Source organism: Trachypithecus francoisi, unplaced genomic scaffold (genome assembly GCF_009764315.1).
Source record: "Trachypithecus francoisi isolate TF-2019V2 unplaced genomic scaffold, Tfra_2.0 Lachesis_group13, whole genome shotgun sequence".
NCBI classification, from domain to species: domain Eukaryota; kingdom Metazoa; phylum Chordata; class Mammalia; order Primates; family Cercopithecidae; genus Trachypithecus; species Trachypithecus francoisi.
In genome coordinates, this window is record NW_022681458.1 from 106230099 (window position 1) to 106247552 (window position 17454).

Sequence of the window (17454 nt, forward strand, 5' to 3'; positions counted from 1 at the left end):
TAACATTGTTTTGTTTTTTTCCTGGTGGAGTGACCCAAACCTTCATTCCTGAAAGTTATGGGCAATTTTTAGTCCTTCCTGGATTAGGCTGTTGTAGTCTCCCATTGACCTTAATCACAGGGCATGGTAATACTAAGAGACATCCTAATGGATCATTTCCTGTATTCCACACATAATCTTTCTTACCTCCGTTGTGGAATAGTAGACTGATTTCATCCTGATAGTCTGGGTCAATCACCCCAGCCAACACTGTAACTCACTTCTTAGCCTGTTGACTTAAAGGGAGGGGAAGCCCAAAGTGTCCAGGTGGCAATCTTAACTTCCAATTTAATGGAATTGTTGTGTCTCCTGGGGACAGCATTCTTCCCTCTGGAACTAAGACCTCTAGGCCAGCAGAACATAATGTAACAAGAACAGGAAGCAAATATTTTGCTAGTGGATCACTAGGGGTGATGATGGTTGGTGCCACTTCCACTTCCACCTCTTGATTCCTGGCCCTGCAAATCCTGGGTATGGGAGAAACAGTAGCATACATTGGATGCTGATTCAGAGCATGTACAGCCTTCTGGAAAACTTTGCCCCAGCCCTGCAAAGTATTGTCATTTACTTAGCATTGTGACTTCAAAAGGCCATTCCACCATTCTATCAATCCAGCTGCTTCAGGATGATCGGGAACATGTAAGACCAGTTAATTCCATGAGCATGAGCCCACTGCCACACATCTTTAGCCATAAAGTGGGTGCCTTGGTCAGAGGCAATGCTGTGTAGAATACCATGATGGTGGATAACCCATTCTGTAAGTCCATGGATAGCAGTCTTGGCAGGAGCATTGCATGCAGGATTGGCAAACCCATACCTGAAGCAAGTGTCTGTTCCAGTGAGGACAAACCTCTGCCCTTTCCATGATGGAAGAGGTCCAATATAATCAACCTGCCACCAAGTAGCTGGCTTATCACCCTGAGGAATGGTGCCATATCGAAGACTCAGTGTTGGTTTCTGCTGCTGGCAAATTGGGCACCCAGGAGTGGCTGTACCCAGATCAGTCTTGGCGAGTGGAAGTCCATGTTGCTGAGCCCATGCATAACCTCCATCCCTGCCACCATGGCCACTTTGGTCATGGGCCCATTGGGTGATGACAGGGCTGGCTGGGGAAAGAGGATGAGTGGTGTCCACAGAACAGGTCATCCTACTTGATTATTTAAATCCTCCTTTGCTGAGGTCACCCATTGGTGAGCACTCACATGAGATACAAACATCTTCACAGTTTTTGACTATTCAGAGAGGTCCATCCACATATCTCTTCGCCAAATTTTTTGGTCACCAATTTTCCAATCATGCTTCTTCCACATCCCTGACCAACCGGCCAAACCATTGGCTACAGCCCATGAATCAGTATGTAATCACACCTCTGGCCATTTCTCCTTCCATGCAAAGCGCACAACCAGGTACAGTGCTCGAAATTCTGTACACTGGGAAGATTTCCCTTCACTGCTGTCCTTCAGGGATGTCTTGGTAAGGGGCTGTACTGCTGCAACTCTCCACTTTCGGGTGGTGCAGAATCATCTGTGAACCAGGCCCTAGTCTTCTCTTTCTCTATCAACTGACTATAGGGAACTCCCCATGAGGCCATTGGTGCAGGCTAGGGGAGAGAAGGCAGGGTGGCAGGAGTGGAGACCATATGCATTTCAGCCACTTCCTCATGTAACTTACTTGTGCCTTTAGGACTGCTTAAGCCTAATCACATATATACCACTTCCATTTGATGATAATGCTGCTGTGCATGACCCACTTTATGGCTAGATGAGTCAGAAAGCAACCAGTTCATGATAGGCAGTTTGGGTTGCATGGTGACTTGATGACCTATAGTCAAACATTCAGTTTCCACCAAAGCCCGGTAACAGGCCAAAAGTTGTCTTTCAAAAGGAGAACAGTTATCTGCAGAAGATGGCAGGGCCTTGCTCCAATATCCTAGAGGCCTCCACTGTGATTCACCTATGGGGGCCTGTCTGCCAGAGCTCCAAACAGCATCCTTATCTGCCATTGACACCTCAAGCACCACTGGATATGCTGAGTCATATGGTCCAAGTGGCACAGAAGCTTGCAGAGCAGCCTGGACCTGTTTCAGAGCCTTCTTCTCTTCTAGACCCCACTCAAAACTAGCAGTCTTTTGGATCACTTGATAAATGGGCTGGCGTAACACATTAAAATGAGAGGAATGTGTTGCCTCCAAAATTCAAATAGGCCCACTAGACATTATGCCTCTTTCTTAGGTGTAGGAGGGACCAAATGCAGTAAGTTATGCTTCACCTTAGAAGGAATATCTCAACAGGACTCACAACAATGGACCCCTAGAAATTTTGCTGAGTTAGAAGACCCTTGAATTTTAATCAGATGTAGCTCCCATCCTCTGGCATGCAAATATCTTACCAATAAGTCCAGTGTGTTTGCTACTTCTTGCTCACTGGATCTAATCAGCATAATGTCATCGATGTGATGAACCAGTGTGATACTGGTGGAAGTGAAAAGTGATCAAGGTCTCTTCGAACAAGACTATGACACAAAGCTGGAGAGTTGATATACCCCTGAGCTAGGACAGTAAAGGTATATTGCTGGCCTTGCCATCTGAAGGCAAATTGCTTCTGGTTGGCCTTATGGACAGGAATAGAGAAAAGGGCATTTGCCAAGTCAGTGACTACATACTGGGTACCAGGAGATGTGTTAACTTGCTCAAGCAAGGAAACCACATCTGGTACAGCAGCTGCAATTGGAGTCACCACTTGGTTAAGCTTATAGTAATCCACTGTCATTCTCAAAGATCCATCTGGCTTCTGCATAGGTCAAATAGGAGAGTTGAACAGGGATGTGGTGGGAATCACCACCTTGCATCTTTCAAGTCCTTGATGGTGGCAATAATCTCTGCAATCCCTTGGAGAAGCAATATTGTTTTAATTTACTATTTTTCTAGGTAGAGGCAGCTCTAATGGCTTTCATTTGGCCTTTCCCATCATAATTGCCCTCACCCTACCAGTCATGGTGCCAATGTGGGGATTCTGTCAGCTGCTAAATATGTCTATGGCAATTATGCATTCTGGCACTGGGGAAATTACCACAGAATAAGTACGTGGACCCACTGGACCCACTGTAAGTCGGACCTGAGCTAAAACTCGATTAGTTACCTGACCTTCATAAGGCCCTACTTTAACTGGAGGATCACAATGACATTTTGGGTCCCCTGGAATCAAGGTCAGCTTAGAGCCAGTGTCCAGTAGTCCCCAACATGTCTGATCATTTTCCTTTCCCCAGTGCACGATTACCCTGGTAAAAGGCTAGAGGTCTCATTGGGGAAGGATGAGAGAAAGATTAACAGTGTAAATTATTGGTAATGTAGTGGGGTCCTTCCTCAAGGGGACCTGGTCTCTCCTTCATTCAAGTGGTTCTGGATCTGTAAACTGGTCTAAGTCTGGAAATTGATTGAGGGTCAGTGATTCTCTGTTTTTAGAATTCAAATTAGTCTTTTGTCCACTTGACCTGGAAGTTTCCTGTTTATATCAATTAAGTACAAATGCAGGAGGCTTCCTATCAATTTCACTTCTAGGAACACCGCGATTAATTAGCCCATGTCAGAGCTCTATATGAGTCAGACTATTCTAATTGCTGCTTTGCATCTGCTGTCCATTATGGTAGCTACACCCACTTTGATTTTGTTGGCTGAGTGCTGCCACTTGGCCCTAGCCATCTTGGGATCCAATTATTCCCATTGCATTTAAATGCTGTAGTTAAGTGACTGCAGTTCCCATTGTTAGATCTGACATGCAGAGAAGAGCAATTACAGGGCTCCTCAAAGATGCAGGTGCTGCCTTTACAAATCTATTTCACAAGTATTGGTCAAGGATATATCTTCTGGACCCTCACAGCTGGGATGAGTAGGTATGAAGTCAGTAATCCACTCTACCATCTCAATCTCCTTAAGCCTTTGGATCCCTTCCTCTACATTAAACGAAGGGAGATCAGGCATTTCCAGCTGACTCACAGTGGGTCATCTTTTTTTTTATTTTATTTTTTATATTTTTATTAGACTTTAAGTTCTAGGGTACATGTGCACAATGTGCAGGTTTGTTACATAAGTATACATGTGCCGTGTTGGTGTGCTGCACCCATTAACTCATCATTTACATTAGGTATATCTCCCAACGTTATCCTTCCCCCCCCCCCCCCCCCCACAATAGGCCCCGGTGTGTGATGTTCCCCTTCCTGAGTTCAGGTGATCTCATTGTTCAATTCCCACCTATGAGTGAGAACATGTGGTGTTTGGTTTTCTGTTCTTGCCATAGTTTGCTGAGAATGATGGTCTCCAGCTGCATCCATGTCCCTACAAAGGACACAAACTCATCCTTTTTTATGGCTGCATAGGATTCCATGGCATATATGTGCCACATTTTCTTAATCCAGTCTGTCACTGATTGGGATTGATTCCAAGTCTTTGCTATTGTGAATAGTGCTGCAATAAACATACGTGTGCATGTGTCTTTACAGCAGCATGATTTATAATCCTTTGGGTACATAAGTGGGTCATCTTTTAATCCATATTTCAGCTAACCAAGCAAATAAATTATTAGAACCTTTTTTAACTCCCTGAGCTGCAACATAAAATGCAGAATCCCTACTTAGTGGGCCAAATAAATAAATTCAGCCTGATTCAACTCTGCGTTCCTTCCACCATCATTACACACCCTTAATATCCATTCCCATGCCTGTTCTCCAGATTTCTGCTTATATTAACTAGAAAATTCAAGTAGTTCCTTTCAAGTGTCATGCACCTCCTTGTGGCTCACACTCTGAACTTCACCTGTAGGAGTCCAGCGGGACATCAGTTTAATTATAGGTCTAGAAGCAAACAGGAGTGTTAGGGGAGGGTCCTGAGGAGAATCGATATTGTTTCGTCTGGCAGCTGCCTCAGGGGAGGCCATCACTATTGCCTCAGGCAGCACAGGTTTGATCACTTCAGACAAAGGTGGAAAGGCTGACAGCAGCATGGGACTGGGAGGGGATGTTGCCACTAATGGGAATGGGGAAGCTGTTTCTTCTGGCAAAAAAAGTTCATCAGAGTTTACAAACTCAGTGTCCCCAGCTTCACCAGGGTCCTCCCACATGTCCCCATTCCAAGTTGTAGGGTTCCATCTTTTCCAGTCGATACCCTCACTTAACAGTAGACACCTGGCGAGACTGTACATACATCTTTCATTGCAGATCAGCCACTGGCATGATAAGAGCTTGTGTCTGGTGTTCCAAAATTTCAGCTCTTTCTCTAGAGGAGATAAGACTGTCACTCAGGGCAATCTTAGCAGATGTGAAGTATTTGCTTGTGAAGCCCAGAGTTAGAATCACTGTGTTCTTCATTTTCTTTCATCACTTTGCCCAGTGAACTTAGGAGCAACCAACCAACTTCATTACGTTTATTATGTTTAGAGTCACCAAACTCCTTGCCTCTCACGAGTGTTGAATCAGGAGTGTCAAATGCATTTATTTTGCATAACTCTCTAAACAGTTCACACAAAGAACTATTAGTGTTCTCCATACTATTAGAAGTAGACCTTAGCATTTTTGGGTCTATCATATTAAGCAGCCAACTCCAGAAACTCCAAAACCAACAAAAGAACTTTGTCCTTAATATTCTGTTCCTCTGGAACCACTCCTGGTACTAAAATCTGTATTAGGGTTCTCTAGAGGGACAGAACTAATAGGATAGATATATATAAAGGAGAGTTTGTTAAGGAGTATTAACTCACAGTATCACAAGGTCCCACAATAGGCCACCTGTAAGCTGAGGAGCAAGGAAGTCAGTCCGAGTCCCAAAGCTAAAGAACTTGGAGTCCAATGTTCAAGGGCAGAAAGCATCTAGCACAGGAGAAAGATGAGGCTAGAAGGCTAAGCCAGTTTATTCTCTCCACATTCTTCTGCCTGCCTTTTATTCTGGCCACACTGGCTGCTAATTAGATGGCCCCCACCCGGATTGAGGGTGGGTCTGCTTCTCCCAGTCTACTGACCCAAATGTTAATCTCTTTTGGCAACACCTGCACAGATACACTCAGGAACAATAGTTTGCATCTTTCAATCCAATCAAGTTGACACTCAGTATTAACCATCACAACCACATCACATACACTGTCATGTATATGGACAATAAGAGAGGATGCAAGGTCAATTTCAAGGCATTTATCAATTTTCAACTGATGTCTAGTGGGAAAATACTGTCAATAATGAAAAGAGATCAATACGGACAGGGTCAAGAAAAGAGAAATGCAGTCAGGCAAAGAGATAGAAAGCAACTGTGTTGCTACTTTGAGACATATAAAATTATAACTTGTAAAAATAAATGAAGTGATACAAAGTATGTGTGTCTGGCACAATTTACATTTCCTCTCAGACCCTCTGGATACCAGTCTCCTCGTACTCAGGTTTTGCTTATAGAGATTCCCAGCTTCCACCGCTGCCTCATCCACAAACTCTCCTGGTTGTCTGGACAACTTTTGAATAAGAATCAGGTTCCAGAATAGCCCTCACGGTGCTAGCTCTAGCTCTACCTCAAGATCTGTTTTCTAAGATACTCTAAATAAGACAGAAAGTAAAAAAAAATAAATAAATAACATTTTAAATGAAATTTTTGCATATTTTAGTTAAATCATTTTTGGTCAAATGTATACTAGAAGATTTTTGTTATATTTAATATGTGTCTGTATATCATCAAAAACTTCAAATTATAAAATGCATATATTTATGCCTACTTTGCAGTATTTGGAGCATAGTTTTCCTAGCATAAATTATTAAAAGATTTTATGTTTCCTTTTATGCCTCATTGATCAAGCCTAGATTTATTTCCATATGATGCTGAATTCTATTCCCTCCAAATCCTCTACTTGCAATTAAAATATCAATCCTATAGCAATGTAATTAATTTTTAACAACTTACTTTATTATGCCCTTTCAGATATGTTTTGTAGTAAAACTTCCTATTCTCCCCCAATTCTCAGCCTCAACAAATTAATGCATAATCTCAATGTAACCTACTGCTTTTTATTCTTCACTGGTTCACTATGATAAATATGAGGGATTAATCAGAGAAATAAACAGCATTGTTTAAAAAAGTGACAAACAAGCCCCAATGGCTTAGAGAACCTGAGTTATTTAATGTGATAAAGTTTGAGGAAGACACCAGGAAATACCAGGGATCCTTATTGTACACCCTTTAGAGGTTTTCAGTGGTGTTGCTTTTAACAGTCCTTGACAACTTTTGATATTATCTTAGGTTTGCCTCTCTAATGATACAAAGTGATTATCCCACTCTGCTTGAACTTGAATCCTGGCTAGGTGACACTGGGCAAGTCATTCATCTTGTTTCTGCTTAGTTTACTCTTCTGGAAAGTGAGAAAAATATTATTACTACCTCATGGGGGTAAGTATTAGCTGTGAGGATAAAAAGAATTAGTACATGTAAAAGATTTATAATTGTACCCACATAAATTAATCTTTATATCCATGATATCTTTTTCCATAGACTTTTCAAGGTCCTTTAAAAGTAGTGAATAAGGCAAGCGTGGTGGCTTACGCTTGTAATCCCAGCACTTTGGGAGGCTGAGGCAGACAGATCACTTGAGGTCAAGAGTTCAAGATATGTCCTGGGCAACACGATGAAACCCTGTCTCTACAAATAATACAAAAAATTAGCTGGGAGTGGTGGTGAGTGCCTGTGGTCAGTTGCTCGGGAGGCTGAGGTGGGAGGATCCCTTAAGCCTGGGAGGTCAAGGCTGCAGTGAGCTGTGATTATGCCATTGCTCTGCAGCCTGGGCGAGAGAGTAAGACCTTGTCTTAAAAAAAAAAAAAAAAAGGAAATAATGTAACTAATGTAACTAATAATCATTTGAAAACAAACAAAACTTACATACATTCTGATACCATGGATGATTTAAAATAATTTATAAAAATCACCTAAAATAAAATGAAAAAAATGTACTTTTAATAATGCTTGATAGAAAGTGTGGGTGATTACACCGTATAGAAAGCAAGTTTAAAATTGCTCTATGGCCATACCACCCTGAATACACTCATCTCATCTGATCTTGGAAGCTAAGTAAGGTTGCGCCTAGTTAGCACTTGGATGGGAGAAAACAAGTTTAAAATTGGTCAAAATTATTAAAAATAATTATTTCCGGACATCGAAAGAAGATAAAAGGTAGGTAGCAATTTGGACATTGTTTTTTCATGAAGCACTGCTAATTCATCAGGTAAGAATAGTAATTTTGTGGACACTGGCTGGGACATTCCTACGGCTTCATCCAGGGTGGGAAAATCAATAGTTTTAGAGTTGATATTTGCAGACCCAGTTCGGGGCAGGTGGCAAAGGAACAAGAAATTTGAGTGCAAAATTTTGGAAGTTAGGTAAATGTAAAAAGGTTGAAATAATAAACTCTCCATACATCCCCAGTTTACTTCTAAACTCCCCTGCAGGTGAGACACAGTAATGATCCAGGCAAAGACTGAAAGCCTAGGAGAATTAAGGATTTGCTGTCTCTGAGTCTATTTACCAACCAACAAACAGCTTGGGCAGCAGAGGATGTAAGCCTTACTGCATGGGGCCAGTATTAGCATAACCTCTGTGTATGTCATTGGCTGACCCTGCAACTCTACAAGGCAACCAGGCTATCGAACACTAAATGGACATATCAAGGACTGCCCCCTTCAGAGCAGACAGATTTGTCAGCTTAAGTCCAGGGAACTTAACTGCCTATTAAAACAAAAAACACAACAACCCTTTGGTTGCAGGGGGGACCTGAAACTGACATGAAAGTAACTGCAACATAACATCTGCATCATATCATCTCCACTGTCTAGTTTCTCACAAAATTCCTAGTCATGCAGAGAAACAGAAAAGTTATCCATGCACAGAGGGGAATAAAACAATCTGTAGAAATTGACTTAGCAGACAGAGAGTTTCAAGTAGGTATTCTAAATATTTGCAAATTTAAGAAAAATATATTCAAAGAATTAAAGAAAAATATGTTCAAATAATAAAAAAATACAGATAATGACCAAACAAATAAACTTCAGAACAGATCAATATCCAGTTGAAAGAAGAGAGAGGAAAAAAATGTTTAAGATAAATAAACAGAGATCTGTGATACACTATTAAGCATTCCAACTATCATACAAATGGAGTCACAGAACAAGATGATAGAGAGAAAGGAGAGAAATCATATTTTAACTAAAATGGACAAAACCTTCCCCAGTTGGTAACAAATACTGAGGTACGGGTATATGTGGCATAGTAGTTAGCATAGCTCCCTTCCAAATCAGTGAAAAATATTAACTAATGCATCAAGAAGTTCAACAAACCCCAAAGAGCATAAACACAAAGGAGACTGCAATTCCTAGTAGCCAAAAATAAAGAGAAAATCTTAAAAGTAACCAAAGAAAAATGACAAATCATGTACAAAGGAAAACTATATGATCAGTGGCAGAATTGTCTTCAGAAACAATGGAAGCCAAAGAAGCCACTGAAATTGCTAACAGTTAAAAAAAAATTGTTGCTAGGAGAATCTCACTATAAAGCATACTAAAAGAAGTTCTTTGGTGGAAGAAAAATAACACAAATGCTAACTTATCTACATTGGAAGACATGAAGCACATCAGAAATGGTAAGTAAGGTGTATGCGTTTCCTTTCTTCTTTAAGATTTACAATTGTGTGAAGCAAGGTTATACTATATTTGGGGGCTTATAATGTAAATTATAATGCACAGATGTAATATGTATGACAACAACGCAAAAATAATGGGGGAAATGCACCCATACTTGTGAAAAATTCCCCCATTTTATCAGAAGTCAGGGTTAATTACCATTAGATTATAATAAATTCAAGATGCATATTATAATCCCTACAGCAATCACTTTTTAAAAATAAATATAGCTAAAACTTAACTAGAGGAGGTAAAATGGCTATTGAAATTCACAGAAGATAGAAAGAAGAATAAAAAATAAATGATGGAAATAGAAAATAAGTAACCAAATTCCTTATCTAAATCCAATCATACCAATTATTATATTAAATATGAATTTGCTAAACACATCCAACAGTAGAGATTTTCTGACTATGTAAAAAATAATCTCCAATTATTTAATATTAACAAGAGACATAATTCCAATGCAAAGACATAAACAGGCTGAAAATAAAGGGAGAAAAAAATGTTAAAACAAAACAAACAATAAACAGAAAAGAACTAGAATGACTACATAAATTCCAGATCAAATAGCCATCAAGAAATGAAATGTTATTAAAGAAAGAGATTTCATATTTAATGATAAAAAGGAATAACCAATCATAAACCTATAACAATTATAGACGATTAAGCATCTAACCACAGTCTTTATTTCACCTTTATTTCACAGTGGTGATTGCAAAGAGGCACAGGGAAAAATTGGGGGATTATAGAAATGTTCTAAAATTTACTTTCGGTAGTAGCCAAAATTCAGTTACCAATGCACAGAAGGGAATAAAACAATCTGTAGAAATTGACTAGGAGTGGACTTAGCAGACAAAAACTTTCAAGTAGCTAATCTAAATATTCTCAAATTTAAGGAAAATATGTTCAAAGAATTAGAGAAAAATACGCTCAAATAATTAAAAATATACAGATAATGATAAAACAAATAAAATTCAATATAGATCAATATCCAATCCAAAGAAGAGAGAGAAAAAATGTTTAAGATAAATAAACAAATATCTTGCTGTATACTTAAAATGGCCAAATTTTATTGTGAATAAATAAAGGTATACAAAATAAAGGAAGGAAGGAAGGGAGGGAAGAAGAAAAGAGAAAGAAAGAAAGAGAGAGAGAGAGAGAGAAAGAAAGAGAGAGAAGGAAAGAAAGAAAGAGAAAGAAAGAAAGAAAGAAAGAAAGAAAGAAAGAAAGAAAAGAAAGAAAGGAGAAAAGAAAAGGAAAGGAAAGAAAAAAAGAAGAGAGAAAAGAAGGGAAGGAAGGAATGGAAAAAAAAGAAAAAGGAAAAGAAAAGAAAAGACAGGAAGATGACTTAGGCTACACAGGGCTATCATAAGTTGTACAGGACTCCTGTCTCTTTAAACCAATTTGAGCCCTGCAAAATTACTGTATCAGCACTGTTCATATGATTCTGAAAAAGAAATACTGCTTTGCCCAGGGAGAATGATTCACTGGCCAGGTTGCCTTCAGGAATTAGTATCTACCTGCCCACAGTGTCCCAGAATGACCTCATAGTGGTAAGCCTTGGAACTTCTTGGAGTACTGGTTAACCCTGCATGGTAGAATAGCAGGTTGGAGAGTGTCCTGAGGCAGAAAACAGGTCCCAACCCCATCTAGCTCCAGGTCCAAGTCTAGCTCAGGTCTCTCCTCTGACCACACTGCTGGCCCTGGACAATTCTAGGCACAGGGTATTTTCTATAAAGGAGGGTGCTCCAACTCATAATTGCCTTGAGAAGGGACAGGCCAGCACTTGCCCAGGCATAAATTGAGCACTGAGACTCAGTTTATACACATGAGCTCCAGCTTAACTAATTTAGTTTAAAATTGTTTTATTTAGCAGAAGCCTGGCAGGAGGATCACTTGAGCCCAGGAGTTTGAGAATGCAGTGAGCTATGAGTGTGCCACTGCGCTCCAGCCTGGGCAACAGAGCCCTGTTTCTAAAACACAACAACAAAAAGCAAAACCAGAAATTTAAAAAGAGAGAATAATTTAAAAATAAAAACAAGTGGACAGGGATTTCTTTTAGACAACTGAAATCTAAACTCAGTTGATCTCAACTTGTCATTTTTCAAATAACACTTTTACTTTATTTAACAAATACTTATAGCACTTACTGTAAACCAGTCGCTATTTTAATTGTTTTGCAAATACTAATTTTTTTTATTACGAGAACCCTGCCAAGTAGATAATATTATCTTTCTTACTTTTTAAGATGAAGAAACTATTATACAGATATGTTAAGTAACTTGCTCATGTTTACACAGCCACTTAGAGGAGACAGAATTTGATCCCCGAAAGCCTGGTTCTACAATACTGGCTCAATTTGTTGACTGGGGTAATTATTTTGGCCCAAATGATCGTTTGAAAGTAATCAATTTCACCAAACATAAATCAAAACAGAAAAGGAAGAATGAAAGGAAGGACAGAAGGACAAAAGCAAAGATGAATGAAAGGGAGGGAGGGAGGGAAGGAAAGAGAGAGAGGAAAGAAGACAAAAAAGGAGGAAGAAAAGGAGGAAGAAAAAGGAAACAGAAAAAAATGGATTTAAACACAGTAAGAAAAATTCAGGTTTGGAAATTAATCTCCTATTTGAAGGGTAATTATAACTTTACAAGGAACTTTACACCCATTTATTACCTAATCAGGCCCTTATTAAAATCACAAAGGAGGAAGCGGGGATTTATGACTTCATGCAGTTTAAACCACCTGCCTGAAGTGGCCAAGCTAGCTGCTCACAGAACAGCTCTGAATCTGAACCTGACTAAGCTTATTCCATCAAACTTCACTCTGAAATGTTCAAATCACCGAACCCCAAAGTTATGGGAATTTGTTGCCAAGGGAGAAAGAGAGTGGAATTTCTGGTATGATTTATGTTCTGAAAATCCCTGAACTGTAATACATGACTGGAGTTTGACCTCCCCAGGGCTGGTAATTCCTTGACTTTGTATTAAGGTGGCTCTATTTTCTGTGGTTTGAAGAGAAGCCTGAAGGTTACTTTCTGGCACTGGAGTGAGAGCCATTTGTAATTTCTCTCCCATTGCTAGCTGTTATTGTAAGATGGGGGTTGACAAACAGGCCAGATTTTGTATGAAAGAGAATACTCAGTTCCTGGAGGGGTTATCTATTTTCCTTTCAAGGATATAATTATGTGCTGCCCTCTCAAATATCTTCAGGCACCTGGAGTCCCCCAGCTGAGCTTGTATTGTTAAACTGAAGCAAACATTACTTTCTTCAGAAAACACCAATTATTTGATTGTTACTTCTTTCAAGCCTCTGGAGATGAGTGGGTCTGCTGAGTTTAAGCTTGCTAATTCACCCTTCTTGAAATTTACTGTGCAAGACTCCTTTCTGATTCAGATATTTTTACTATCAGCTGCCTACTGAGCCCAGAAGCTGGGTCATCTTACAGTAGCTTCCAGAACATTCCCAGACTACAAGAGCTTACAGTCCATTAGCACTGAATCAGGTTTTCATCAGGAGGTCATCCCAAAACCTGAAAGAGCCCTGTAAAAGAGTGAATGCTGAAGAGAAGGATGTCCGCGCTCTGAAGCATTTCATGTGGTAAATGCTAATGGAGATGTCTGTTTGTGGGCTTTTTCAAACCTCCCTCCTGAGTATTTATCTAAGTGTCTCCACATCTCCCTGTGCTTTCCACAAAGCAGCATTTGAGGGTCAGAATCACAGAGTCACAGGCAAGTAGGTTCAGACCACTTGGAGAAATACAGGGGTAGTTTTAATTGGTTGCCATTAGCATAGAACCAAGGATTGGAATAAGTTTTTACTCAGGAACACTAAAGAATCCAAAAGAAGGGAAGAAGATGCCTAATCTGACCAGAAAATGGTTTACCCACGGACATATCTATCCTCTAAAGAAAATTCCCCTTGTGTGTAAATGGTGATGTTTATGAAGAAGAGGTATCTAAGGGCTTTTGTGGCCACGACTCAGTTCTAAAACAAAGCCAATGGCTGTGTTAGCCTCATTCTAGCTTCTGTAATGTGATGCTGTAACCTCTGCCTTGCGTGGATATGAAGCGTATGCTTTGCTTTGAACAACCTAATGATAGGCCTGGATCACCTTGCCTCGGCCTCCTGTCGTCTCCCACTCAACCGCCCTCCTCCTCAGGAGGAATCCCCTTCCCCAGGGATGTGCTTTTCAAACACACACCAATCCAGAGTTCACATCTCAACTACCTCCTTTACAAGCTCCTACACACAGGGTCACTATCCATCTGTCCTAATCGCTCCTAAGCCAGGTACCAGATAATTAAAGCTGGCCACTATGCCAGTTATTATAACTAGCCAATCTTAAGCCTGCTTCCCCTGCCTTATCCATTTCTTCCCTGGAAAACCAAGATAAAAGCTCTTATCACAGTCTCTGTGCTCTCTCTGCTTCCTGACAGCCCTGGTGCTATCCATTGTGGGCCCCATTACATGGAGCGTCCCTCCTCTTGGGAACTGTGAGTATACCAACTGTCTTTTCCATGGCAGTCATCTTCTCATCTGATGGCCTTGCTATACCTCTAGTTCTCCATTAATATACTTTTACTTGAAAACACTATTTATTATGCAAAGTTGCCACTCTATACAACTTTATCCCAGGACTCTGTTCACAGATCGTCGGTCCAGTGGTGATCATGTGGCACAGAGCAGTCATCTATAGACTGGACAGTGGCCTATGAGTTGGGCTGGTACAAAAGTTCGGTGGAATTGGGCTTCCCAGGTTGCCAGTGAATGGAACAGCAATGAATCCACAAATGTGGATGGACTGACCCATAGCTAAGTGCTCCTACCATTGTGACCCAACCTGTGGTCCAGGGTCCAGTGCCATAAGCAGCTCCTGGAACTTGGAGCCACAGAAGCTCATGTCCTTCCCCAGAGCCACTGAATCAGAATGTGCATTTGAACAAAAACCCCGAGTGATTTCTATGCGTATTAAAGCATATTATCTTCTCTTATTAAAGTCTGAAAATGACCACTTGGTCCATGCTTCTTGTGGGTTGCTCCCAGCCTGTGACTGACTGCAGCAGAGACACAAAGCAGGCCCCTTCTTGGGAAATGTGGGACAGGCAAATTTGGCTCAAGGATCCTCCAATGGCCGTGCTGAATTCCTCTTAGGCCTTCATTCTAAAATATTTGCTCCTCCCTCCCTCTTTCCCTTCCTCCCTTCCTGCCTTCCTCACTTCCTCCCTTCCTGCCTTCCTCACTTTCTCCCTTCCTTGTCTCCCTCAGTCCAGGTCAGACCTGCATCATGGCAAACTGGCCATGATACACGCCTGTGTATTTTCTCTCACAGGCGTTTCCTCTAAATACATTGCCTTTAATCTTGTCTTAGAGTCTGCCCATTGGACAGTCTGGATTAACACACATCTCTATACCATTTTACATGGCAGCTTTCCTGATCTGCAGAAACTATAAAACTGACCCAACAGATATGGATATCACCTCACCAGCAAAGCAGCACTCTCGCATATCCTTTCCTGACGTTATAATCCACGACTAAATTCAGGTGTGTGTTGTACCCAAGATGACTCCACAGAAAAGACGAACAATGAACAGTCTACCAAATCTTCAGTGGGGATCTAATGTTCGTGTGGCTCAATCACATTTGTATTATACCAATAATCATTTTAGGTAAAGATGATAATACCTTTCCTTGTTGAAAGGACATAGTTAGACTTGTTGCTGCTATTTTGGACATCCTCATAAAGAAAAACAGTCAACTCCATGGATTAGATGGGAGTGGAATAATCCAACACCAACATTTTCAGCAGCATGGCAAGAGTTGAGGGAGAATGAGCAGGTCTTAGATTAGACAGATGCAATAATGACTATCATCTCCTCAAAAATACAGATGAAGGATTTTTTTTTTTGCAATTACCTTTTATTCTACATATAAACTATATACATACTTTTCATTAATTTATTCAGTAACCTATAAATGTTATAAATTCAATTCCTCATCCTGAAAATAAATATTGTAAACTATCACCCATGGAGTCAGAGGTATTGTAAAGAACTGAGATGAACCAGAAGTGGCCTTTCAAGTAAAGGTAATTAGAGGGGAAGTTATGTTCAGGAACATAAACATGACAATCACTGCACCGAAGCTCACTTTCTCTCTCTCTTTTTTTTCTTTTTTTGAGATGGAGTCTCACTCTGTCGCCAGACTGGAGTACAGTGGCACAATCTTGGCTCACTGCAACCTCTGCCTCCTAGGTTCAAGCGATTTACTTGCCTCAGCCTCCCCCGAGTAGCTGGGACTATAGGTGTGCGCCACCATGCCCAGCTAATTTTTGTATTTTTAGTAGAGACGGGGTTTCACCATGTTGGCCAGGATGGTCTCGATCTCATGACCTCGTGATTCACCTGCCTCGGTCTCCCAAAGGGCTGGGATTACAGGCGTGAGCCACCACACCCAGCCCACTTTCTCTTTTCTATATTCTGTAAGTGGGTGTTGTCTCCACTTAACAGAGGAGGGAACCAGGGTTCACAAACATTATGTAACTTGTACTGAACACTGTGCATTGAGAAAGTAGATAATCTGGAATTTAAAAGCAGATCTAAAGGGGCGGAGCAAGATGGCCGAATAGGAACAGCTCCAGTCTCCAACTCCCAGCGCGAGCGACACAGAAGACCGGTGATTTCTGCATTTTCAACTGAGGTACTGGGGTCATCTCACTAGGGAGTGCCGGACAATCGGTGCTGGTCAGCTGCTGCAGCCTAACCAGCGAGAGCTGAAGCAGGGCGAGGCATCGCCTCACCTGGAAGCACAAGGGGGAAGGAAATCCGTTTTCCTAGCCAGGGGAATTGAGACACACAACACCTGGAAAATCGGGTAACTCCCACACCAATACTGCGCTTTAAGGAAACAGGCACACCAGGAGAATATATCCCACACCTGGCCGAGAGGGTCCCACGCCCACGGAGCCTCCCTCACTGCTAACTCAGCAGTCTGCCGCGATCTGTCCGCAAGGCAGCAGCCAGGAGGGGGGAGGGGCGCCCGCCATTGCTGAGGCTTAAGTAGGTAAACAAAGCCGCTGGGAAGCTCGAACTGGGCTGCCTGTCTCTGTAGACTCCACCTCTGGGGAGAGCCCACAGCTGAAGTCCAATAGGGAAAGCAGCGGGGGCCGGTGCAGACGCGAACGACTCTGTCTGACAGCTTTGGGGAGAGCCGTGGATCTCCCAACGCGGAGGCTGAGATCCGAGAATGGACAGACTGCCTGCTCAGGTGGGTCCCTGACCCCTGAGTAGCCTAGCTGGGAGACATCCCCCACTAGGGGCAGTCTGACACCCCACACCTCACAGGGTGGAGTCACCCCTGAGAGGAAACTTCCAAAGGAAGAATCAGACAGGTACACTCGCTGTTCAGCAATATTCTATCTTCGGCAACCTCTGCTGCTGATACCCAGGCAAACAGGGTCTGGAGTGGACCTCAAGCAATCTCCAACAGACAACAGACAGTCCTTCTGACTGTCAGACGGAAAACTATCAAACAGGAAGGACACCTATACCAAAACCCCATCAGTACGTCACCATCATCAAAGACCAGAGACAGATAAAACCACAAAGATGGGGAAGAAGCAGGGCAGAAAAGCTGGAAATTCAAAAAATAAGAGCGCATCTCCCCCTGCAAAGGAGCGCAGCCCATCGCCAGCAACGGATCAAAGCTGGTCAGAGAATGACTTT

General features: G+C 41.5%; 1 protein-coding gene across 1 annotated transcript in view; it reads right to left on the minus strand.

Moving 5' to 3' along the window:
* THSD7B (thrombospondin type 1 domain containing 7B) overlaps positions 1-17454 on the minus strand; it is a 927497-nt gene that overhangs the window by 159867 nt on the left and 750176 nt on the right. Inside the window, 1 exon segment of the mRNA XM_033231647.1 lies at positions 1711-1716. Coding sequence (XP_033087538.1) covers positions 1711-1716 — 6 coding nt within the window.